At 38.5% G+C, this 25414-nt stretch overlaps 2 protein-coding genes and 1 long non-coding RNA gene across 3 annotated transcripts in view; all 3 read left to right on the top strand.

The window, feature by feature from the left end:
- Window positions 1-1270: 1270 nt before the first annotated feature.
- On the top strand, window positions 1271-24527 carry LOC135078803 (cyclin-dependent kinase 5 activator 1). The gene is made up of 2 exons (XM_063973364.1): window positions 1271-1936; window positions 20570-24527. Exons 1-2 carry the CDS (start codon window positions 1271-1273, stop codon window positions 20948-20950), a joined length of 1047 nt encoding a protein of 348 aa, XP_063829434.1. The 3' UTR covers window positions 20951-24527.
- LOC135078427 (uncharacterized) lies at window positions 2704-5423 on the top strand. The gene is made up of 3 exons (XR_010258602.1): window positions 2704-2921; window positions 3192-3378; window positions 4412-5423. It is a non-coding gene; the product is annotated as an uncharacterized LOC135078427 (long non-coding RNA).
- A 614-nt stretch (window positions 24528-25141) lies between the features above and the next one.
- LOC135078604 (chromosome transmission fidelity protein 18 homolog) overlaps window positions 25142-25414 on the top strand; it is a 50994-nt gene continuing 50721 nt past the window's right edge. The window contains exon 1 of the mRNA XM_063973133.1: window positions 25142-25397. Within this exon, the coding sequence (XP_063829203.1) occupies window positions 25310-25397 (88 nt within the window). The 5' untranslated portion in view covers window positions 25142-25309. The remainder of the gene's footprint in view (window positions 25398-25414) is intronic.

Below are 25414 nucleotides of genomic sequence, written 5' to 3'. Positions count from 1 at the left end.
CATGTCAGGGCAAAAATACTGACCTATTAACATAATAGCTAGGGGTGGACGTCTCAAGAACCTTTATTTGTCCACCGCCACTCGACGAGGCACTCTATAAATTTTGCAGCTGTACTATACATTTTTAGCTCAGTTCCGTCCCCTTGCATCTTGGAACGATTGTGAATGTCGCACTCCTTTTCACGTTGTTGAGCATTTTCTTCGCTAGCAGACGAGCAGTTTTAACCTCTATTACTTAGGTAGAAGGAGTAAAATTGAAATGATTGCAGGCAGATAAGTGGAGATGCTTTCAGACCCACTAATTAGAACGTTATGCAATCTCTAGTATCTTTAAAGTATGCTTTAAGTGTTCCTTGTACGTCGAGAAAATTGCTGCCCATATTCGAACCTTTGGTACTGTACTATGAAATATTATCTGAAAGGGTTTGTATTGTATCCTTTGTATATGAATTCTAAAAGGGTCGTGTACGTAACATGTTATTTGTCAACAGGGATTAATAAGTGTGACGAAACAGGTGTTCCATTCCGGCAAAGTGGTTCGGGAAATTGGACATGTTGGAATTATCCCTGGAGGCGTGGGACGCAGGTTCGAGTCCTCGGAACAAATAGGGAATCGAGAACCGAGTTTTTTTGCTCGAGTAAGTAGGTCACCCATATGCTCACTACTGTCAATACGATCATTTCAACGTCTGACGTCATGAGAAGGGAAGTGTTTCTGTAGTACTAAATTAAAAGCGATGGGTAGAAGCTTTCAAGCTTCCCCACGCGGAAGCTTTTTAGTGCCGACGTTTTTTTAATGAAAATTGTATTCAGGTCAGGTCGACGTTGGAATCAACCTACATTTGCAGCGGGAATTTACGGGAAAAATTGTCGACTGCGCGTCAATCGAAGGTGACTCGATTCAATACGATTACAGTCCGAGAGAGCGGCCGCAGGCGGCGGAGTACCGCATAACGGCATTATTACATAAGCGCTCGGAGAACCGCACACGGCAGGCTGGTGGTCCAGCGACGACGAGACGAAAGAGTTATCGCGGTATCGATTAAGGCAACGTCTCGAGCTTAATTGAAATTAATAAGCCGATCCACGATTTACCGCTCCGGTCGGGGTTTGTTTACAGGGCGGGCGGGGCTCGGTCAGCTGCTGCGCGCGCCGCGGTCGATAGCGCGGGAAGGCGCGTGCGTGCGGGTATCGAGCCCACTCGGGCCGTCGCCGCTAGCGGCCGCGCACGTCATGCATGGGACTTAGCGGCTGCACGCGCGCGGGCCTCATGGGCACCGTGCTGAGCTTCAGCCCGCGCGAGCGGCGCCCGCCCGCCGCCGCGCCGCCGCCCGACCGCGCCGCGCTCGCCTACTCCTACGAGCGGCTCAACAACGCCAAGAACCGCGAGAACCGCGACCTGCCGCGCGACGAGCGCCGCGCCACCCTCGACGACGCCGCCAAGATCATCTCCGAGAAGACGGCGCTCGAGAAGAACCTGAAGAAGCACTCGCTGTTCATAAACGCGCTCTCGTGGAAGAGGTTTTCGACGGCGAACAACAACAAAAAGAAGTTAGAATGCAAGAGCAAGAGCGTGGCGACGTTCCGGGCGCCGTTGACGGACAACGCGCCGCTGGACCGGAACAAGAACGTGAGCGCGCAGGGTGCGGTGTACGCGCGGCCGACGCCGGTGCCCGCGCCGCTGCCGCCGCCGGACGCGCTGCGGGCCAACGCGCTCAACAACAACGTGTGCTACTCGGAGAAGCTACCGACGAGCGTGGTGGGGCCGGCGGTGGCGCCGCGCAAGACCGTCATCCAGGCGTCCACGTCTGAGCTGCTGAAGTGCCTGGGCATGTTCCTGCACGCGCGGTGCCACCGGCTGCGCGACTTCCAGGCGGGTGACGCGGTCATGTGGCTGCGGACGGTGGACCGCTCGCTGCTGCTGCAGGGCTGGCAGGTAAACAACCGCGCGCCGCTGGCGACATCTGTTGACGGCCGTACAAAGTCCCCTCTATAGCTAACATCTGCAGTGTGCATTATTAAGACTCCCGAGACACGCCTGCAGTGGCCCTGAGCTGTTTCCCTGTTTTGTTTTGTATTTGTTTTGTCTAACAGCCAGCTCATGCCGCAGTCGAATTAAGCCAATAAACGCCGTCCTTGTCGGTCACTATTAATGGCGTTGATGCTGTAATCAGCTCACAGCAAGCTGGGAGGTACTCTAACGCTATGACTGACTCATTCAGTAAGGTTTACCCAAATGTTCATTGACCTTATGTAAAAGTCAAAGGTATTGATTAGCGCTTTAGGAGCGTTTGACAATGAAATTGGTATCAATAGAAAACAAATTACAAAGTAGGATCTAGTCAGCAAGGTTACTTTCAATGGCATAAATCCTACATAGCAGTCAATAACAATAATACTTTTCTAACAAAACAAAATATACGCAGAAGGCTGTAAATTCATATCATTGCGATCAAATAGGGCTTCTTCACATAACAAACATTGTATTGATCTGCAGTTTTACGATTCTTTTGCGTGTTCCGCAGTAGCTCACTTGGAATGAGTCAAGTTTGCGCCCAGTCTGAACCGATAGGGACTGTAATTAATAAGTTTTATGCTTTGAATACATTTGACATGTTATGGAAATTGACACTCTATAAGAGCTACGTGGATTGCATTGTGGTGCAGAAAATGTCACTTGTCATTTGTTGTGAGGCAGACTTGGACGAATAAACCACTGGACGCGTAACGAGTGACGTTTTCGTCTTTACCCCGCTAGCACTTACCAAGGCTAAATTAGCCATGGTAAATGTTGTCAGGTTGTCACTTTGTCAGTATGACGCGAGCTCTCGAAGAGTAAAAATATCACGAAAAATGGGTAAATGCGCTGTACTTTATTGCAAAAATTATTCCGGTCACACAAGAAATGTTTCTTATCACGCGTAAGTACATTTTAAATCTATTATAGTAGCAATTTTTTCGTAAAATAAATAAAATTTGATATGTAAACAAAATATGATTACGTCATTTTAAAAAGTACTCATTGTACATGTAAATGCTTAAAACATGTAGCATATTTAATTTGGTTGGATTATAGGTTTCATTCATTCATTCACATCTCATTTTTTATGACGTAAAGGGCTTGAAAAATGTCGATAAGTTTATCGATATACCAAACAAACTGAAACTGAAATTATTCAAATTAATTTTAGATTTCCAGTGGATCCAAATAGAAGGAGAAAGTGGATAGAGGCAGTCAGAAGACAAAATACGTGGATTTCAACTAAAAACCACTGCATTTGTAGCATTCATTTTGCGGAAGAATGCTACAATGCCAATTCTACGAAACAGAGAAAACTGCACAAAGATTCTATACCTACATTGAATTTGCCTAAATTTGTAAGTACAATCATTATCAAATTTTATTAGATATTTTATCTTAAAAGTCAACTAATTCACCAAAATATCAGTAGACACAAAACATTTATGGTTCAAATTGTGTAACTGGTATGGCTCAAAAGATAAGGAGACATATAAAGTGCCCTAAAGGGCTACCTTTTTTAGGGTTCCGTAGTCCTGACAAGGAACCCTTATAGTTTTGCTATGTCTGTCTGTCCGAGGTTTTGCTTGGAAACTATTGGCACTAGAGAGCTGTAATTTTGTGGAGGTATGTATATTAATCACGCCGATAAAACAGTAAGATAAAATTTTGAAAAAAAAAAATTATTACGGTAGCTAGTTGCTTTACATCTAGGGGTCATCTTCTACCTCATCGTGTGGGATATCGTTGGACAAGTCTTTTAAAATTGCTTAGGGGTTTTTAAGGCTATTTTTCCATTTAGAGATCTGTTTGCAAATTATTAAAGTTTAAAGTGCCAATTTTTTTTCGAGTCCCCTCTAAAAACTAAACCGTTAGCTTGAAAAATCTGGGAAAATTCATAATAATAATTTATTTTATGACCTTTCAAGGAAAACTATAACGGTTAAGATACATCAGTTAGTTTAGGAGTAATAGTCATTTGACTCATGTGTTATACTTAACTAATAAAAATTCCTTAGAAGAAAATACAAAAAGTTACTTTAGATGAAGTAATTGCTTGCTTCTAAAATATATTGTGTTAACGAAGGACAACAACTACGGAACCCTACATTACGCGTGGCCCCCGCCCGACACGCACTTGGTCGGTTTTTTTTAAGTTATCTTTGACATTCATAAGTGCCAAAACACTGGTCAAATTTGAATAAAATATTTTTGATGTTGATTGATTTTTTGGCTTTATTTTAGTCACATGAAACAAAAGATGATGAGATCCACACAGATGGAACATACAATTTAAACTTTTCATTGCATCTAAATATTAATAATATCATCACAAAAATACGCCAAATGACCACGATTACATATTATTATTATTTTTTATTTTATTAACAGGTTTTATTTTCAGTATGCAATACCGAGGTGGAACCTTTTAGATCTGTGTCATCCCCTCACGTTTAGTGAAATACCGGGGTGGTTGGAACTTGATTTGGTCCATCCTGTCATCAACTGTTTTTCAATGGGACGACTTCTGAACATCAGAGAGATCTTGACTGTCAAGATACGTGAATTAGGCCACTGAACTTTTCAAAACAAAACCAACACAGGTGAAATATCTGAGCATCTCCCTTGACAACAAATTGAACTGGGCGAGTCATATCGACAACATGCATAGTGCCTAGCAAACATAGCGGCCACGGGTTGTATGAGAACCACTATATCGGCATCACTTGACTTCTTTCTGAATCTCTACATTTAGACCTCATTATTCAGGAGGAAGCACAAGCACCCACTCTAAGACTTGAAGGAAACGATCTATGAAAGCAAAACAAGGAGACAGGATATTCTGCGATTCTGCACAAAACCCTAAAAGAAATACCCCTCATCAACAGGATAGGTACCCTGTGTACACATCTTCGACCAAAGATAATATCCAGCTTACAGCGGAAACGCGAAATTGCTCTGGAATCAATGAAGTTAGGATATACCGACGTCTTCAAAACCGAAATAAGTACTGGGAGGTCTTCTCGAATGACCTAAACATAAGAATATCAACAACATTAGATAAGAATTAAATAATCTCAGATAGTGCATCCGTACTGCAAGCACTACAAAGCAATACATTGTCATAATGTTATCAAATTGTGTTTTATGAAATGTATAGAAATAGGCTATTGATGAAACTTTTGTCCGTGACGTGAGACAGATTATAACATTTGTTGAGACCAAAAGCTAGTTAGCAGTCGATCGTAACAGAATATTACTTGTTTATTGCTTTACGAATTTGATAATGATAACACAGCAAAAAAATATTTCACCTAGTTACCTACCTATATGAATAACTTGTAATATTATTTGTACCTATGATTTACCAATGGCACTATAATAAACACGATACAATAATTAATTATAGTCTTTCAATTAAAGAAACTTTCAATATTAAATCAATCCATAATTTTATTCATTTATCTCGTTAGGTTCATTCATTCATTCATTTACATAACTATCGATAAAAATTTACGATCTTTTCCCAGCACTAAATGTCATTATTTGACAATTGTCAAACCTCTCCCCCCGCAAAAAGTGGTTGATCGTGTTTCCTTAGAAATCTTGTAGGTTTCGTGTCCAGTGGTTTATTCGTCCAAGGAGGCAGAGCTATAGTTAAACATTGTCGTAAAATATCCCACTGTAGGTAATATCGCCTAGGTTCACTGGGAATTACAGATGGGCAACTCAGTAACTTTGGCGCAGCTTGTTGCGTCAGCTCATCTCATTGAGTTAACTCAAAATTGTGTTACAGTACAACTGTACTTATTATTATTCTGTGGTACAACCATGGAATTGCAAAACAAGGTTCCTTTGTTTGTATTGTCAATACAGTTTCATTTGTTTTCAAGTAGAAATATCACTGATCCTCTACTATTATATGCCTTTCTTTTGAATTATACCAGTGTTGCGTTGTAACACATTTTGAAAAAGTGAGTGAGCTATGGCTCACTGGGAGATGTCTCCCGGCGGCGCAGTGAAGAGTTGGCGCAATAATAAAAACAATGTATTTCTACTGGGTTGTACGTTGCAGCATCACGTACTGAGATATTAACTTTTGGCTACTTTGCTTGATATTAGCAAAATTTGAAGCCTAACTTATTCTTAGTTCTCAGCTTTTATTCAAATGGAAGAAATCTTAAGAAAATTGATTTAATTCTCTTAAAAGTTTTAATAGGCTTTCAGTGAAACACGAGTGCCTACATACATTACAGATTAAGAATGTCTTATAGTCCAGTCAATAAAGCATTATAGATGGAAAACTGTAGAACACAATTTCTGACTTCAGGACTTTATTTAGACTAGTTAGGAGGTGAACATAGCAAAAGTCCCCGCCCTTAGCCCTTGAGCCGGCGGGGAGAGGGGGGTTTAAAGGTGCCACTTTTCGGTTTTTCGCTTAATCCTCGGAAACTATGCGTCCTAATGACATGACAACTTTGAACCAAAAAAAGCATATTCAATTTGCTACAGGTGAGATAGACAAGTTTTTCTATAAATTGTATAGTTTTCGCGGCATCTGCTCTAGAAGGTCTGTAATATTGGAAATTTTATTTTTGTCTTACATGTTTCCATCAGGAGAAAATCGACTACATCAACATTAAGCAATCATTCTAGACATGCGGGAGCATGTTAAGCCTAGTTCCAGGGAGGGGACTGCACCGTGCGTATATTTAGACGAACCACTTTGAGCCACTTTTGACTCCTCATCACTCAAAAACTACTGTGCATTAACACTTCAAATTTGGCTCATGTGTTGAGACTTGCAATATATACATTAGTTTCAAATTTCATAAATATGCCTCAAACGGTTCTTTAGATATTGACGTTCAATAATCAACATGTCTGATCTATAGACCAAATTCTAACCACTTCTAGATGACCTCGAAGGTTCAAATTTGGCATCCAGAAAGGTAGTTATGTAAATACATAGGAACAAATAAAAAACCAATAAATTTTAACATTTCACATGTGATAGATAGATTTTAGTGCTCTAAATATCGATTTTTGAACGTCAATACCTAAATAACCGTTTGAGGTATATTTATGAAATTTAAAGCTGATGTATATCTTGCAAGTCTCAATACATGAGCCAAATTTGAAGTGTTAATGCACAGCAGTTTTTGAATGATGAGGAGTCAAAAGTGGCTCTAATTGGTTCGTCTAAATATACGCACGGTGCAGTCCCCTCCCTGGAACTAGGCTTAACATGCTCCCGCATGTCTATAGTGTTTGCTCAATGTTGATTTAGTCGATTTTCTCCTGAAAGGAACATGTAAGACAACAATAAAAATTCCAATTTTACAGACCTTCTAGAGCAGATGCCGCAAAAACTATACAAGATGTAGAAAAACTTGACGGTCTCACCTGTAGCAAATTGATTAAGCTTTTTTTGGTTCATAGTAGTAATGTCACTAGGACGCATAGTTTCCGAGGATTAAGCGAAAAACCGAAAAGTGGTACCTTTAAACCCCCCTCTCCCCGCCGGCTCAAGGGCTAAGGGCGGGGACTTTTGCTATGTTCACCACCTAACTAGGCTAAATAAAGTCCCGAGGTCAGAAATTGTGTTCCACGGATTTCTCTCTACACCGTCGTTAAGGCATTCATTGACTGGACTATAAAGGATCGCCAGTCCATAGAATTTAACCTGACCAAGTTATTTTTAATCAATTTAACCAAGTATGAGTCTTACCTGGGCATCAAACTTAATCAACCACGTCTAAAGTTCACCCTTGACATCCCCTGTGTTAAAAATAGAAGCGTCACTTAATATCCTCGTTTATTTTACTGTTATTTATAACTCCCTCATTCTCCGGTTTTCCCAAATTCTCCGCATTATTCATAACGTAAAATATTTGCGCAAACATTTTTACCCCTCGACATACGTAGGCGGAGATTAAACATTTCATTTTCAAAGTAGGTAGGTATATTGCTTCTGCAGCCCGCTCAAGAAAAAGAGTAATCTCTCATTCCAGACTTGGCATTTTCATCGGCACATAAACATTTCATTCAAATAGCTGAGCGAAGCGTACGTCAGCACCAAAATCGATAGTCTGAAGACATGAATCGGGGTTTTGTTTAGAAAGAGACGGCAGATTTGGGGGAGGTCCACCCTCACGCGTGCCGCGGTTTCGGTAGCGTTTCGCAATACCAAGTTGCCGTTCCGAAAGGATGCTTTTCTCTGTAATGCGGATTGAAATTCGTGAGAAATGTCATGAATAATTCGAAAATTTCTAAGAAGTCTCTGAGTAACCTAGCATCAAGAAAAGATTATGAATCATACATAATAAAATCGAATGACCTTCTTGGTCTTATACTTTTTAAAGTGTGTTTTATGAAAGCTCATGATTTTCTTTGTTTCAATGCAAGAATGCATGTATGCTAATACGTAATTTAGATTATAATATTGAAAACCTTAACGGTTGTGATTTCCAAATATAATGTTGAATTAGTCATAGAGATATAGGTACTCTATGATCATAATATTTATGTAGTTGATCAATAGTTTATAGTTATTACTAATATTAAACTTACTTAGGAAACATGAACCGCAGCCACCACGTCGGGCGCCACTTTGTTAATTTCACTGTTCACATACTCGTAATACAATACTACTTCTATCAAAACATAGTGCGACTATCTTATTATGTTACATACTTCACGCATAACCTACCTACTTTATATACTATATTGTCTTTCGAAAATATTTTGTGCCCACAAAAACTTGTGAAAAGGGTGAGATTGAACCCGATGACCGATCCTTCGTTAATCCCGTCCGATCTGTTCCCTTTGATCCCGGGATTTGGTCGGCTTTGCATTTATCCATTTTTTATACTGTGGACTGTTCTCTAGGGCTAGTGGTTGAAAAAGTAGATAGATAGATAGAAAACCGTTTATTTGCAATACCTTGACACACAAAAAGTGGCCTCCAAAGAATAACAGTGTCTTGTTCTGGGGTCTACCTCAGAGCAGGACACAATGCTGAGCGGATGCCATTTTGGTCCACAAATGTGCAAGTATTGTAAACTGTATACTGTAATAATTTAATATGTTGGGCCAAATAAAATATTTTCTTTCTTTCTTTCTTTCTACATAGTTACCTACAACAAGCAAAAATTTACTTAGGCTGAGTTGCACCATCTTATTTTAACTTTTACCAACGTCAAAAATGTGTCAAACTCCATACAAAAAGCACTGGTTATTGTCATAGTTCCCGTTAAAGTTAGGTGGTGCAACTCAGCCTTAGTAATCAAACAAAAGGACCTAATCAGCTCTTTTAACATTAGGAAGGTTTTTTTTACAATATTTACCATAATGTTATGAAGGAGTCCTATCATAATATCGCACCCCCGGTGCGATACTGTCACTTTTGCAAAAAATTGAGTTAAATATCCAATAATGATCCTAGAGCACCCCTTAAGGCCGGGTAGCAGAGAAAATGGCGAAAATGAGGTTTTCATTTTTCATTTTTGAGGTACTAAACAGTAAAATTAAAGGCTAAGATTTTTATTGGGCATAGTTGAGGATATTTTCTAGGGCTATTAACGGATGGAAACACGATTTGATGAAGTTGACTCGATAGAATATATTCCCAAAGTTACCTCTATTCGTTTTCTATATATGGTTTTATTTTTAAAATAAGCGATTTGAGATTCTAAATCTTTTACTAAACTAAAGTTCAGAAATATCTTGAGGGCTTTTAACGGATGAAATTTTTATATTGCGTCTTATTTGGTTACTATGTTAAAAAATGTGGAAAAAATCGTCCATGACGGCTTGGACAATCTCAATCAGTCGCGCGGTGGCGCTTACGGAGGACGGACGCGTGTCAGTTTTTTGGCCGTGACAGTTCGCGATTTGTCAATATTTTTGACAATGATGACTTTGATGAGTCACAGTATAATAATATCAGTGTTACTGGAGAAAGCTTAAATTTTTGATAATTGAGAATTATCAATTTTGTCTACCTATTGAAATTTAAATCGTTCGCATCCTTTTAAACGAAGCCTCTTCTCATGATACATAGTACATTCCTCAAATATGAGACAAAACCAATGAGTTAAAATTACATTTTAATAGTACCTACATACAATCGTCTTACACTCTTTAGAAGAGCACACTGACACAAATAAATAATAAAAAATACTGTCTAAGGTCTGTTGCTAAAGCTAGCTAGTGTAGCTAAAGGTCTAAGCTGTAAGATAGAAGAATCTTCTAGCCAAAAAGATGGCAGATGTCAACGGATTTAAAACTGGAGTTCATATGACTCCTTCTAGACTTGAGTCTCTAGAGCGTCCCTTCCTCCACCATGCGTAAGAATTTTCACAAAAATACTGTCTAAGGTCTGTAGCTAAAGGTCTAAGCCGTAAGATAGAAGAATCTTATAGCCAAAAACATGGCAGATGCAGCAGATAGATTTCTTGAAATCTCTCTTTTGCGCAAAGCCACATCATTTATATTTACTGTGGTTATAAAGGTGTACCAAGGGTACATGCTACTCCTTTTTATTCGATTGTAAGAGTACTGGTTTACTCACAAATCCGTTTTATCTGATTTTCTGAAATCTTTTAATTACACTGGTGTTTATCATTCAAATCAATGACTAATGTTTAAACTAATTTGGACATATCAAGGTCTATCATTGGAATTTTATTCAAACTTCTGCGTTGAGCCATTTACGAGATCTGGGACATCACAAAACATTACCCCAGCAAAATTCTAAATAACTTGAGAACCGGAACACGAACAAATTTTGCTATTCGTGGACAAATTACTACGCAACAAGAGCTACCTATCCATGTATTTGGTTCCGGGATAGAACGACTTTCAAAAAAAAATTTGCAGGGTAATGTTTGAAACGTTACCCCAGCAAAATCTGTGTTTTCCTAATAACTTTAAAACTATAATTTGAACGAATTTTGCTATTAATGGACAAATTTCTGCTCACGGTGGACTAATTATCTGCTATACTCTCGACTCTCTAAAGCACAACATTTATAAAAATTTTGCTGCGGTAATGCACTCCAGGTAACCGTGTGTGATGCTCATTGCTCATAGTGATTTTCGATACAGAGCCCCGTACATACGTTATACATAAATTATGGAAAGAAAACACCCAGATCAATACAAACAAATATGTATGCAATTTTAGTATGATATTTCTATTTATTAATAAACAAAAAGACTGAACAAAATTGAAGCGTGTACTGATTAATGTAATTAACTACATGCAAAGCTTTGTGAATTGCAACATCTATAATTTATTATCCAAGCTCTAAATAATCGCTACTACGAGTAACTGATCATAAAATGTTTTTCCAATCGCTCAAGCTCCCGAGGATCTACCGATAGGTCGGGTGACGTAATCTTAAAATTATTTTAGCCGGCGCGGAACTTCCGGAAGGTCGGGTGACGCCAAGCCTCTTTGAACCGTGTTTACTTTGGCAGTTATATTCTATATTTATTCGATTCTAAAATATATTCCCAAAAATTTTGAAAGTTGTTTTAATTTGTATCACTTTGATATGATTTGTATTAGAAAGTGATGTGAGTGTGACGCTTGAACGGAAGGAAGTCAACCTAACCTAACCAACTGCGTATTTCTATACTGTGTAGCCGCGAGAGCTCTTTGGCGCGCTGTCTTCGGCGAAGTATTGCGCGCGCAGATTTTGACAGCGCGAAATACCTACTTTAGCAGAAATACCAAGCCTTAACTTAGAGTACGCATAGTTTCGTTATGTTTTAGTAAATGCTGTTCATCTCATCTATACCTACATTTTAAAACATTGTTTTGTGAGGTGTAAATTTTTAAATGTTTCTCTAGAAAAACTACAATTTGCATAAGTGAAAGTGTCGCACCGGAGGTGCGATATGTTAGTAAATGTTATAAAAATGCAGTCTTTAATAGGACTACATTTTGACTAATCTCATTAAATTAGATTATCCGAAACGTGATTTTTCTGTCAACTTGTTTATTATAAGTCTATTATGGCTTTAACTTACTTTGACGAATATATTAAAACACATTATTTACAATACACACTTATGAATCAGACACCTAAAGGTTAATTATGTGGCAATTTGAGCAGTTAGTATAGGTGCTATAATCTTATAATGCATCTGGGAGGGACTGGTAGTGAATGCTTTGTCCGGAATCCCACAGTTCCTTACCACTTAAGGCGAATGACGGAGCACCGAGTCTTTTTAGTTAGTATATGCCCTGTTCTGACTTGGTGGCTGACCAAGTCCCGTGTTAATGCATTTTTCTTCGACAAAAAGGGGCTATTATGCAACAAAAATGAATATCTTGATCTGCTGATGACAAACACAAACATACTCTTAAGTTTTATTACAGAAGCTAGTTTTGGTCAAAGTTTAATAATGTTTTGATAGTTCCTTTCGCGGTAGAGTCATACTTTGATTAAAGTTGCGTAGTGGGTGCTATCATTTATTCTGGTTGTCCCTGAGTCGAGTCCGTAGAGACGCAGACTGTTGGTGAACTTTGTTATTTACTAAAAGGACTAAAACTGAACAAACAACGACTTTGTGTTGTTACTGTTAGTGTAGGTGTCGTGCTAATTAAATGAGATGGTTAATATTATGAAGATGGCTAAGAAGACTAGAGTCAACATGTGGCTACGCTCATGTGTATGGTCTATCACGGATTATGAATAATCCCTAAAATGAAGCAGAAGTTTTTGTTTATAACATGAGATATACCTACCTTATTTATTCATTTCGGTAAAACACATCCCACCAAAAACATCTTCATGAAAAATGTTGCCAAAAGAGGACCATATAGACTGTATGTCTGTCAAAAAGTTCCAGATCTCAATAATAGAGCCAAGCTTCTAGCTCTACAGGCCCTTACTTCACACACAAACTCTTAAAATATGGTTGGCCATTTCGCTAACCTTTACATGACTGTAAGGTGAAAAGAGTATTCACTGTTCATTCTGTGAACCATTACCATTTACCATCATATGAAAACGAATTATTGAATCTATTAATTATGATGAATCTGCAAATATCCAAAAGCAAAAGAACACCAAAAATATTCAAACTCGTTGGCTAATGGCTTGCTACTACTACTACATATTTATTTGTTGCAAATGTAAATAGTGCATCAGTTGTAAGTAGTACAACATTGTTGGCATCTGGACAAGTTCACATATCGATTGACTTGACGGATCAGATGTGAGCCTTCACTAGTTTTCTAGGCTTATGGGTCAAGGTGTCTATTTTTATCATAGTCTATTTTCGTTTTACACTATGACTGTATTTATTTATAATATATAGAAAAGAGATGAGAAACAAAATGAATCGTTTTATATGAAAATTAACCTAACTGCAGCTTCACCCATTTCGTCTATCATGAAGAGTTTTTTTGATGATAGCAATCGTAATAATGTCATTGTTACTTGTTCTAATTCAATTTCTAAAATAAAATTTGCTTCCTTCTAATATCATTAGCTGTCAGAGGCCTGAGTATGAGTTTAAATCAAATAGACTAAGAGCTAGTGAACGCCAGACCTACGTTATTTTATAAAGGCTGAAAGTTTGTCAGCGCATGCTCCCAACATAGCTAAGAACCATGGCCAAACATAAAGTTTGGGTCATGGTGGCTTTGGCAGACAGACGGTACTAAAGGTGTGTAAAATACCAACTTAATTACGTCAAAGTATAAAGGCTGACTTTTTGATATTTCCTTCAAAATGTTATTAGAAATGACGTCATTAATTGACAGACACCTACCATGGTGGCAGCCCTTAGCCAGACACCTTAAAGTTCATGAAAATGTAGTCCTACTTACGTCATACTATAAAAGCTGATATTTACATAAAATATTTGAACTATCATTTGATGAAGTTTCCTCATCAGCCAGACACTTCTGATGGTTCCTTCGCCTTGCCAGACAGCTTTTAGGGTGGCTGAAAGTGCGAACGCGAGGCACTATAAATATTGTTTTTTGTACTTTTTCTTAAGTTACTCAAGTATTTGAGTCTGTAAATCATCATCTCATGTTGATGAGCTGATGATGGAAGGTAAGTACAACTCCTTAAGGCTTAGGAGTTGGATGACAATTCTTTAACCAGTATATTTAAGTATAGTTTCTAAAGTTATTTGGGTGTTTGCATCAGCTAGTCATCATCCCATGTTGGTGGAAGGTACAACTCCTTAACGCTTAGGAGTTGTAGGATAATTCACATCATGCTCCCCGGCGGAACTACTTTTGATTTAACTAGTGTAAGTTTCTAAAATAAATCTTTGAAATGTCTTTAAAATTTTAGTCCTATTTTAAAAAAACTATGTCACAGGTTTCGCCGTATTTTGTTATTGAAAAGTGGTTGCGCTGCAGAGTATCCTTCCAGTGAAACCATCACGATATCTATTACTATGCATAGTATAATCAAATTTATAGTATCAAGTAATACTATAACAATTCTATATTGAACTAGGACCCCCAAATCCTCACTAGAATTTATATACACGGAAAATGTGGTGCCACAAATTTTATCTTCAAAATAGTTGCTAAACGCCTAGAGTAAAGTTCTTAGCAACATTAGCATTAACATAGGTAATGATAATGTTGCTAAGAACTTTACTCTAGGCAACTTTCAGAGGTAATCACTTTAAAATTAGGGATTACCTAAGCCTTAAGGAGTTGTACTTACCTTCCATCATCAGCTCATCAACATGAAATGATGATTTACAGACTCAAATACTTGAGTAACTTAAGAAAAAGTACAAAAAACAATATTTATAGTGCCTCGCGTTCGCACTTTCAGCCACCCTAAAAGCTGTCTGGCAAGGCAAAGGAACCATCAGAAGTGTCTGGCTGATGAGGAAACTTCATCAAATGATAGTTCAAATATTTTATGTAAATATCAGCTTTTATAGTATGACGTAAGTAAGACTACATTTTCATGAACTTTAGGTGTCTGGCTAAGGGCTGCCACCATGGTAGGTGTCTGTCAATTAATGACGTCATTTCTAATAACATTTTGAAGGAAATATCAAAAAGTCAGCCTTTATACTTTGACGTAATTAAGTTGGTATTTTACTCACCTTTAGTACCGTCTGTCTGCCAAAGCCACCATGACCCAAACTTCATGTTTGGCCATGGTTCTTAGCTATGTTGGGAGCATGCGCTGACAAACTTTCAGCCTTTATAAAATAACGTAGGTCTGGCGTTCACTAGCTCTTAGTCTAAAACGTCCTCTCTAGTGAGCGCATAAAAAAATGACATTATATGTATGACGGATTGTACAGCGCCCCTAGCGGAAACGTTCAAGAACTAAAATTTTCATGCACGTTTTTAACGCGCTCACTAGTAAGGACGTTTGATGTAAACTCACACTCAGCCCACAGTGAAGTCAAGTTGAAATAGGTTCAGCCGTGGCGGAAATTAGGCGGATAAAACAGACAGAAACAGACTTCAAAATGTTTTATTACACTGTCATTTATCTCGGAAACAAGAATCACATTTTTATGTACCTAGCACATTTTAGAGAGATTAATCTTAGAGACAAGGGTGCTATTTTTATGTAACACGCACGTAGGTAATCAAAAAGAAAATAAAATGTTTTTCACTACACAACACAGATAATGGTATACAAGTGGTTTATGACCTTTGTTTCTATTTTAACAACTTTCAAAGTATCATGTACAGTAATTTTCCTTCTAGTACGAGTAGGCAGTAGGTACAGTCAGCGTCAAATAGTTCGTGACACCCAAAGTGCTTAGCCAATAAGTTCGCAACACATCTTTGTTACAATTGGAATAAGGTTGTGTTATCTTCTTTTAAGCCACTTTGGATGTCAAGAACTATTTGAGGCTGACTGTAGAAGCTCGTGTTCATCATTCATCATCATCATTTCAGCCATAGGACGTCCACTGCTGAACATAGGCCTCCCCCAATGCTTTCCATGTTGATCGATTGGCAGCGGTCTGCGTCCAGCGCTTCCCTGCTACCTTTACGATGTCGTCGGTCCACCTTGTAGGTGGACGTCCCACGCTGCGTTTTCCGGTACGCGGCCTCCATTCCAGAACCTTTCTGCCCCATCGGCCGTCAGTTCTGCGTACTATGTGCCCTGCCCATTGCCACTTCAGCTTGCTAATCCGTCGGGCTATGTCAGCGACTTTGGTTCGTTTACAAAGCTCGAAGCTCGTGTTACAGACCCTATTCTCGCCCACCCGTTTTCAGGCGATAAATGCCAAACGTCAAACTAAAACAGGAATGTTATTAACAACTTCGGTTATGAACATTGCTCACGAAGTTCAACCGAAAATAACTTTTTTTCTATTATGATTAAGGGTTCATTTCACGTAAACTTCGAAGGACCCAAGTTTATTTGATGACGCACTTCTTCGCACGTTGTTTGTGTGTGCTAAATAAAAGAGTAGCCTATTTATAACGCGTTGGGCAACCGTGAAATGTCAAGTTGTTTCATAAATTATTAATAAACGATTCAACGAAATGGATTCTTAGGAACTCGGATTATGTAATACTAGCTTTCCGCCGGCGGCTTCGCCCGCGTGGAATTTTGTCTGTCACAGAAAAACTTTATCGCGCGCGTCCCTGTTTCAAAAACTGCGGTAAAACTATCCTATGTCCTTTCCCGGGACTCAAACTATCTCTATGCCAAATTTAATTATGTTAATTAGTATTTAATTATGAAAGCAAGACTGACAGACAGACTGACAGACAGAGTTACTTTCGCATTTATAATATTAGTATAAATTGTACTAAGGTATTTTCTAAGAGTAGGTACGCGCAAGCAAATGTATAAACCCAATGTGACTTGATCATGTATGTGGCTGTATGTTTCTTTAATAAAGATAAATAAAAATCAAAATAAAATATTACCTACATAGGTACTACTGCTTTCAAATAAAAGTTGTCTAAGTTAATGTAAGGCAGGATATTATGAAAGTACCTAATTCCCTAATTAGTTTTTGACTTTTGTAATTTCTACGAAATCTATAGTCTATCTCAGCATAATCTAGTTTGTTTTAGTTCATAATTTGATAACAGACTTAATCCTAACCTACATAAGTGATTTTAACATCAGAGATGGAGTTTATGAAGAGAATTAACTTAATGTCTAATCTAATTAGAGTTAGATTCACGTAAATCCAGAATAGCTTCTAAGTCTTTAGACTGGCCAACTGCGTGTGTCTCACGTATTTAAACAGTGTGCTTACTATGAGTTTACGTTAGATGTGCTCGCTAGCGACTGCGTCAAAAAATCTATGAAGATTTTAGTTTTTGAAAGTAGCCGCTAGGGGCACTGTATAATTTGTCATTCATTTTATGTATTTTTTTTACGTAATCGCTAGCGAGAACACCTGACCTGACCTGACCTGACTCACAGTTGGTTTGTTTGACAGTCTGGAAAAATTGAAAATGCGGTCATAGCAAATAATTACGATTTTGCTTCATACTACGAGTTCCTACGAAAGCACGTAGAAGTCGTAGTGGCCGTAGCATATTTTGTAGTATAAAAATGTTATTGATCTTTTGACCCTAGTATATAATGTTCACACCACATTCTGGGAAAAGCTGTTATAGCAAAAAAATACATTTCAGTTCATACTACGAGAACCTCGTAGAAGCGTCGTAGTCGTCGTAGCATACTCTGTAGTATAAAAAAAATCTTATTGATCTTATTTGATCTAACGATCTAGAATGTTCACAGTCTGGGAAAAGTTGTCGTCGTAATAGAAATACGTCATTCCGTTTTTTAGTACTACGAGACCCTAAGCTACGATACGTCGTAGGAGCGTCGTAGTCGCCGTAGGATATTCTGTAGTAGTTACCTGGGTCATTCCACCGGCCAAGAAAATCACGTGTCCGGGGCCAAAAAGTACCCGAATATCATAATATTTTAGTAACAAATATTTTTATCTAATAGTATAACTTTGGTTCTTGTTGTTAAACCACAGAGATAGTTAATAATAGTTAATTAAGTAATTTAAAAAAAATCGTAAGTCGTCAAAAATTGATTACCACGACGTGTCCGCGCTCCCGATTTCAGAACAAATTTGCTCGTATAAATTAATCCGACATTATTACCGCTTTCAATGCTTATGTAATCGATTACTGATTAAATAAACATTGATAAATTAAATACGATATAACTATATCACTAAAAGGTTTTGTAAAATAACTATTTGAAGTTGTGTCCGGGCGTTAACCGTGATTACCCCGACACGTCGCTAATGTGCGCCTACGTCCCTAGCTACGCAATTTAGAAACGAGCTCTATCCTCCCCCGTGAACCTTTAGTGGTGGCCTGCGTGCCGAGGTGATCGGTAATGCAACTCGTCGCAGGATTTCGGAGTTATCGAGATAAGAATATGATTACCCCGACCTTAGTTCAGTGCACGATTGATTTACTCTATCCTGTTTTTTTAGGTTTCTTTACATGGAAAGTTCTTGAGAATGTACAGGAATAATCAAATGGTCCATGTAACCGCATTTTTGTGTATTAAAACATAATATGGGATTCAACTTACAGATTGAGCAGGGCTCAGGATAAACCTTAATTTTTAGACTACCCCGACCTTGATTACCCCGACTTTTGTCACCGAGTAATCAATTATACTGTAATTTTACTAATGAATGATTAACTAAATAACGTTTAAAGGGCAAAATTACCCTTTACTAAAATGAAATCCTATCTCCTATTAATACATAATATTATCCCTCAAAATTGGCAAGACCCCTGGACTCGACCTTATCACCGCTGAAATGCTGTAAGCCGATGTAAACTCCGTCGTTTACGTCCTGATACCTGTCTTCGAAAACATCTGGATGGAAGAGGAAGTCCCAGACGACTGGCGTAAGGGGCTTCTAATTATTGTGCCGAAAAAAGGGTAAAGCAAGGGTATCAGTACCGGAAGACCCAAGAGATGCGATCTGGAGTGAGGAATTGCACACCGTTGGTGCAGAGGATGTCCAACGAGTCCACAATTTCACTTACCTCGGGAGCATCGTTTCAGAGCCTGGAGGTACCGAAGAGGACATCACTTCGCACATTGCCAAGGCCAGAGCTATCTTCGCACAACTTCGAGCCGTATGGCAGTCACGGAAATTGACCCAAGCAAGGTCGGGTCCAACGTCAAACCAGTTCTGCTCTATGAGCGGGCGTGAAACGTGGAAGGTCACTAAGGTTATCTCGCACCAGCTGCAGATCTTCTTCAGCCGCTGTCTTCGCCGAATTCTCCAAAATCTTCAAACGATGAACTTTTGGAACGCTGCCACGAAATACCGATCGTTCAGCAGAATAAACGCTGCAAGTGGAACTGGATCGGCCACACACTCCGAAGGGACCCCGATCACATCCCCAAGCAGGCTCTAGATTGGAACCCCCAGGGAAAATGCAAACGTGGTCGCGCCAAAAAAACATAGCGGCGCACTGTTAAGACTTGTAGCGAGATCAAACGCGAAGCTCAAGACCGAATGCGATGGAGGACTGTTGTGGACGCCTTCTGTCCCATATAGGAGACATAGGACATTTAGTCACTAATATTATATGTATAATGTTTATGTATGTTTTTTACTCTTTTACGCAACAACTACTTAACAGATTTTGTTGAAACTTTACAATATTGTCGTTTATACATCAAAATAACATTTATTTTACCATAACTTAAAAAAAACCTTAGAAAATAAAATATTTTGTTTTATTTTTGATTACTCTGACTCCCAACTTTGATTACCCCGACCATGAAAATTTTGATGTCGCATAACTTTTTATTCCTGCTTGCTACAGATGGGCCAATATAAAAAATATGCTCGTAATAATGTCTATTTTGAAATGTTTTACCTAAACTTACTGTAAATTAAAAAATAAAAAAGGTCGGGGTAATCAACAAAATAATCCAGATCCGGAGAATGACCAACCTATAAAAATCTTACTGATTTTATTTGATTTAAGCTTATTGTATTGTTCACAGTCTGGGAAAAGGTGTCATAGAAAACAATTACGATTTTGCTTCATACTACGAGGACCTACGATATCTCGTAGATGTCGTAGTCGCCGTAGCATATTCTGTAGTATACAAATCTTATTGATCTTATTTGATCCTAGTTTAAATGTTCACTGTCTGGGAAAAAACCTGTAATAAAAAATAAATACTACGTATTAACTCCTAAGACAATGAATCTATGATTAATTCATATTAGCAGAACCTAGACTACGTAACCTCGTAGAAGCGTCGTAGTCGCCGTAGCATATTCTGTAGTATAAAAATCTTACTAATCTTATATCTACACTACTTTTCAGTAGCTACGAGTACTACGATGCATTTAGTTCTATAAATCGGTTCGCAGAGTAAATTAGGAATATCTTGTCTAGAGTAAAAAAAAATTGGTACCTTCAGCGAATATTTTTACATTTCGTAGCAAATCGTAGCCACTAATTTACTACGCAAATATTGCATTTATATTTTGTAAATTGATGCAATTCGCATTGAGTCTGACCGATACATTCTCTCATTCCAGGACGTGGCGTTCATCAACCCGGCGAACGTCGTGTTCGTGTACATGCTGGTCCGCGAGCTGGTCGACGGCGAACGCATTGCGCGGCCCCAAGACCTGCAGGCGGTAGTACTCACCTGTCTCTACCTCTCCTACTCATACATGGGCAACGAGATATCCTACCCCCTCAAGCCGTTCCTCGTCGAAGACTCCAAAGACAAGTTCTGGGACCGCTGTCTGCTCATCGTCGACCGCCTCTCCTTCAACATGCTCCGAATCAACTCCGAACCAGGATTCTTCACAGAAGTGTTCACTGAATTGAAAGCGTGCGGGGTCATTGACAGCCCGCCGCCTGCGCCCGCGCACCCCGCCCCCGCGCCTCCCCTCGCCCTCTCCGCCGCCTGACACACGGAGGTCGCCGTCCTCCGGTTAGCCCTCACCGACCGCCCAAGCCGGGTCTGATGTCGGCTTATCATGACTGCAGTACTTGATCAATCGTCAATGTTCTAAAGCCTGGTTCATAAGCACGTAGAATTTTGTCCAATGACCCCAAGCTACCCATCCTTATCGCTCGCGCGTAATTATGTTGATGTCGCGCTCGCACACTCACTGCGGGCGCCCGTCGCACAGTCGCGACAGCAATATAATTAGGCGCGAGCGATAAGGATGGGTAGCTTAGGGTCATTGGACCAAATTCTAGGTGCTCACGGACCAGAGCCTAGTGGTCGTCTAACCTCAACGAATGTGGGACAGCAATAAGTAGGTGTACAGCTGTTTTTGGAGGGGTTCCAAAAATTTGGGTAGAGGTTAAATTGGATTTCCTTTTTAGTGTTAGATGATTACAGAATCGTTAAATCTTCCATAGATGAGGCCTTAAGCGTTCCGAAATTAATACTCAGAGCTATTTTAGATTTAAAACCTAACATCCGATTAGTAAAATTACTAGAGCGCTGTTCAAAAACGGATGCTTAGGGATGCGAGTTTTGAAATTAAGTAGTCATTTATCATTAATTAATCTATCAATTCCTATTTACTTCTGCCAGCTTGATACCTATTACGCTGGTGCCTACTTTAGAGACGAATAAATTAGAAATTAAACCAATTTGCTCAATGACCATCAATTAATTAACGATCACTAACTTGATGATTGACCAAGAACTGTGTAGTCAGAAGGAGATGCAAAATACCTTTGCAGAGACGACGCTGTACCAAAAGGGGGACGGTCCAGCGATCCAGATGCAGATTGCATTCCGTTCAATATTAGATAGGACGCGATAAGACGAGGAATTCCATTAGTAGTTCAGTTGATATTTGATATTCAGCCCTAAAATACGTTTCATAGTGATACGAAAAGGTCTAGTTTGAGAACTTTTGGAAATTGTCGAGTAGGACGTCATTCGCTACCTCTCGCCGGTGGGTGGTGGTGTAAAGGTGGCCTAAAAGCGCCACATTATAGTTATCTTATAAGTTAATCGTGATTGTTTAAATGAATTGGTAAATTAATGAGGTAAAGAAGTGGTTAGCGCCGCAGGAAAAACATGTTTTCCACTCTAAATGAGGTGAAGTCGAAGCAAATGCACTTAAAATGTATTTATAAGTTGACATTTGTTTTTAGGCTGTAAGTGGGGAAACGATGGGGGCCCGTTCCCATAGCAGTTCAGTAAGCAGTTTCCTGGAAATCTTATAGATTTCACACGTCGTCATTTGCTTGATTTTCAGGTGATACTGAGATAATTTTCACGAATTCAGATGCAATTAAGATAAACATACTCATTATTGCCACCGGCAACAGTGTAATCAATTAAATATTTTTGGAAAAACTCAATTGAGTAAATGAAATTAAGAGTTAAATTATAATGAATAAACGATTTTCTTCTGTCCGTAAAAAAACATGAAGGATCTTATTCGTAAACAATAACTGAATTTCAGCCTTTGACGTCCGTGAAACATTTCCATGTGTGAATTTTATAGGATTCTGCAATATCCTGTAAAATCACTACTGAATTACCTGTACTGCTGTGGGAACGTAGCGGGTGTTAGGTATGTTTAGGAAATGGTTACTTGATGTGGCGCCTATAGAGCCAAGATGGCGGAGTGCATCTTACGCCGCGGTACACCCGAGGTATCGCGTGGTTAGTTCACGTTGCACTTTTGTGTCTGTCATGTTGTAGGTTGTCAGGTTTCTTTCGTGCTGTGACGACGGATCTTAGTCCAATAGACAGCGGTTAGTTAGTAATTAAGAGTTTCGTAATGTAGTGAAATGATCGTATTGCCATATAGTTAGATGATTAGCAAAATGTCTGGCAGGCGGGAGGGTGCAATAAGAAAGGGATATCTTAAATATATTTAATCCGGTGAGCCCTTCGATGGAAGTGTACGTAATATGGCCGGCTCTAAGTCCGGGATTGTTCGACGCAGTATAATAATAACAAATAGGACAAATTTTGCGAATGAATAAGCGTTTTGTACAGTAATATGGGATAAATATTACATTTTAAGTCTATAGCATAGTTTAGAGAAATGGATTGGTCGGCGCTCGGGCAGGATGGTTTCAAAGCCCCATAGTTTGTTTTGGCGTTTGAAAAAGCCGTAGGCACATTTATTTAGTTAACAAATGGTGTCTTCTTTTAACGCGTTTTCTCAACTTATGGATTCAACTGCGACATGCGCAAGTGGCGTAGGTATTAATTATTCAGAGCTATTTAGGTACTCTTAATGGGAATCGTTAATCCCTTAAAGTCACGCGTGCGCCTTCTGTCTAGTCAATTCCTGTAGTTAATATGTAATTACCTACTTGAATCTTTAGGCTCTACTAAGCAGAAATACTTGAAAGTGAAACTAACAACTAGTTTCACTATAAGGGTAGGGTATAATACAAAGGTAATTTCAATAACAAAAGGAGCAATATTATTTGGTACCTCATTCTTTCAATAACTTTGACTCTACTCGTATGTTTCACTTCTAGTTATTCTTTTTTAAAGATGTAATATTTTCAGGAATTTTTTGTCTAGTTTGGCTTCGAAAAGTGATTATCGGCTTGAAACCGAGTGCCATAGCGATGTGAACTGTTAGTCAAGTGTATAGCTCGCGCTAATAGACTGGATTTTGGTGTAAGTTGTGTTAATAACTGACTGAAACAGAAGCAAAACTGTTTCACATTATTTCACTTAGCTATCAAATTACTAGGGCTATAACTTTCGGTGTCATATGACAACAGCACGTCATGCTACACATTGGCATTTTACGTCGTTGTATTAAGGCTTATTTTGCAATAAAAATGTATAGTCTGATGTGCTGTTGATTCTACATGTTGACATTTGCTCTGTAAAATTATCCACCGAAGTCTATTGGTGCGGACTATTAGTATTTATTGATATAAAAGGAATCTCACTATAAGTTCCAGTCATTTACGGTTAGGTAATGTAGTTGTCTGTGATGTTTATAACTTATTATTAGTTTTCGTTTGTGATACACACTATTTTTGTTATTTATTTTTCTCAGTGATTGTTGTAAGTAAGTCGTAATTAAGGTGGTAATGGTAAGGCGATAAATTCAAATCTAAAGTTTGTTTCAATTTAGATAAAACCATTTTGATGCCGTCTGTTTGTAACTAGAAACTTCTAAATTGTGCATTTGGATTTTCGACCACTGGTAGATCGCTTATTGCAAGTTTGTTCAATAAATTGTTGCTTTTACATATTTTTTGGTCTTGCTACGGTTAGTTTTGACTTTGTTATTATTTTTTATACAATTAAGTTTATATTTAACTTATTTATAACAGGCTTACATTCCAATACTGAATTACAGTAAAATTAAGTCCGATCCTAAAGATCTCTGATATTTAGTGTATTTGATATTGAGTGTGAATGTGCATTACGAGGTACTCAGGTACTACTTCTAACATTATTCATGTAACTCACGTTTGTTAATTAATCTATTGTAAATATACCCAATTATTTAAAAAAAACTTTCGTATATACAATTTGTAGTTTTATTTGAAATCAAACCGTTTCAGCAACTTGCCAAATTAAGTGCATGCTTATAAATTAAGTATTAGGTACTTACAACATTTTCACTAGACAATGTAAAATCGAAATTAAGACTGGATTGACTCAGTAATCCTAAATATTAGTTACTTATTTGGTATTATGTAGGTAGGCTACATTGTGTAGGTATGTACTTAGGTATAGTACGAATACTTTTGTAATTTCCCTAACAAACATTTCCTGCCCTGCAAATGATGCAACTACGCATTAAATGTACTTACCTAATAATTTCCGGGTTCGATTCCTGGCGATATTCCCGGTTGGTCGGCTTGCATCCAACGCCTCCTGCTACCTATATGAGCATGTTGTTTTCGTTCGACCTTGTGGGTGGGTGGACAACCCATACTGCGTTTTACAGTACGTGGCCTTCTCTCAGTCATTACGTTTAGCAAAAAAGTGTACCTATTTTAGTTTTCGTTTATCGTCTAACCGCATCGTTAAAAAAACGTTACGCGTTAAATCGTTACCTTATTTATTAACAATTTCTGAACGATATTTTCGCGCCATCTTTGTTGTTTGACATTGACAGCCAACCAATGACAGCTGTAATTTGAGGTTATGTTTACGTTTTTGTTAGGTTTTGTTTGCATCTAAAATAATACTTTTTCATAAGGTTATTGCTGATAAATGTGCATCAGAAATCTCAATAATATCTAAAGACGAAATACTTTCATTCACATTCAATTTGAATCTATTAAGTCTACAGTTTATTATAAAAATGAGTGATTACCCGGATCCTGATGAAGAGTACGAGCTTATGTACGCCGATGATCTTGAATTACTCAAAGAACATGATGACCACATAGGTAAATACATCCCAAAC

Source organism: Ostrinia nubilalis, chromosome 15, assembly GCF_963855985.1.
Source record: "Ostrinia nubilalis chromosome 15, ilOstNubi1.1, whole genome shotgun sequence".
Lineage (NCBI taxonomy): Eukaryota > Metazoa > Arthropoda > Insecta > Lepidoptera > Crambidae > Ostrinia > Ostrinia nubilalis.
The sequence above is the reverse complement of the archived record's forward strand: the minus strand, read 5'-3'. Positions and strand labels throughout refer to the sequence as shown.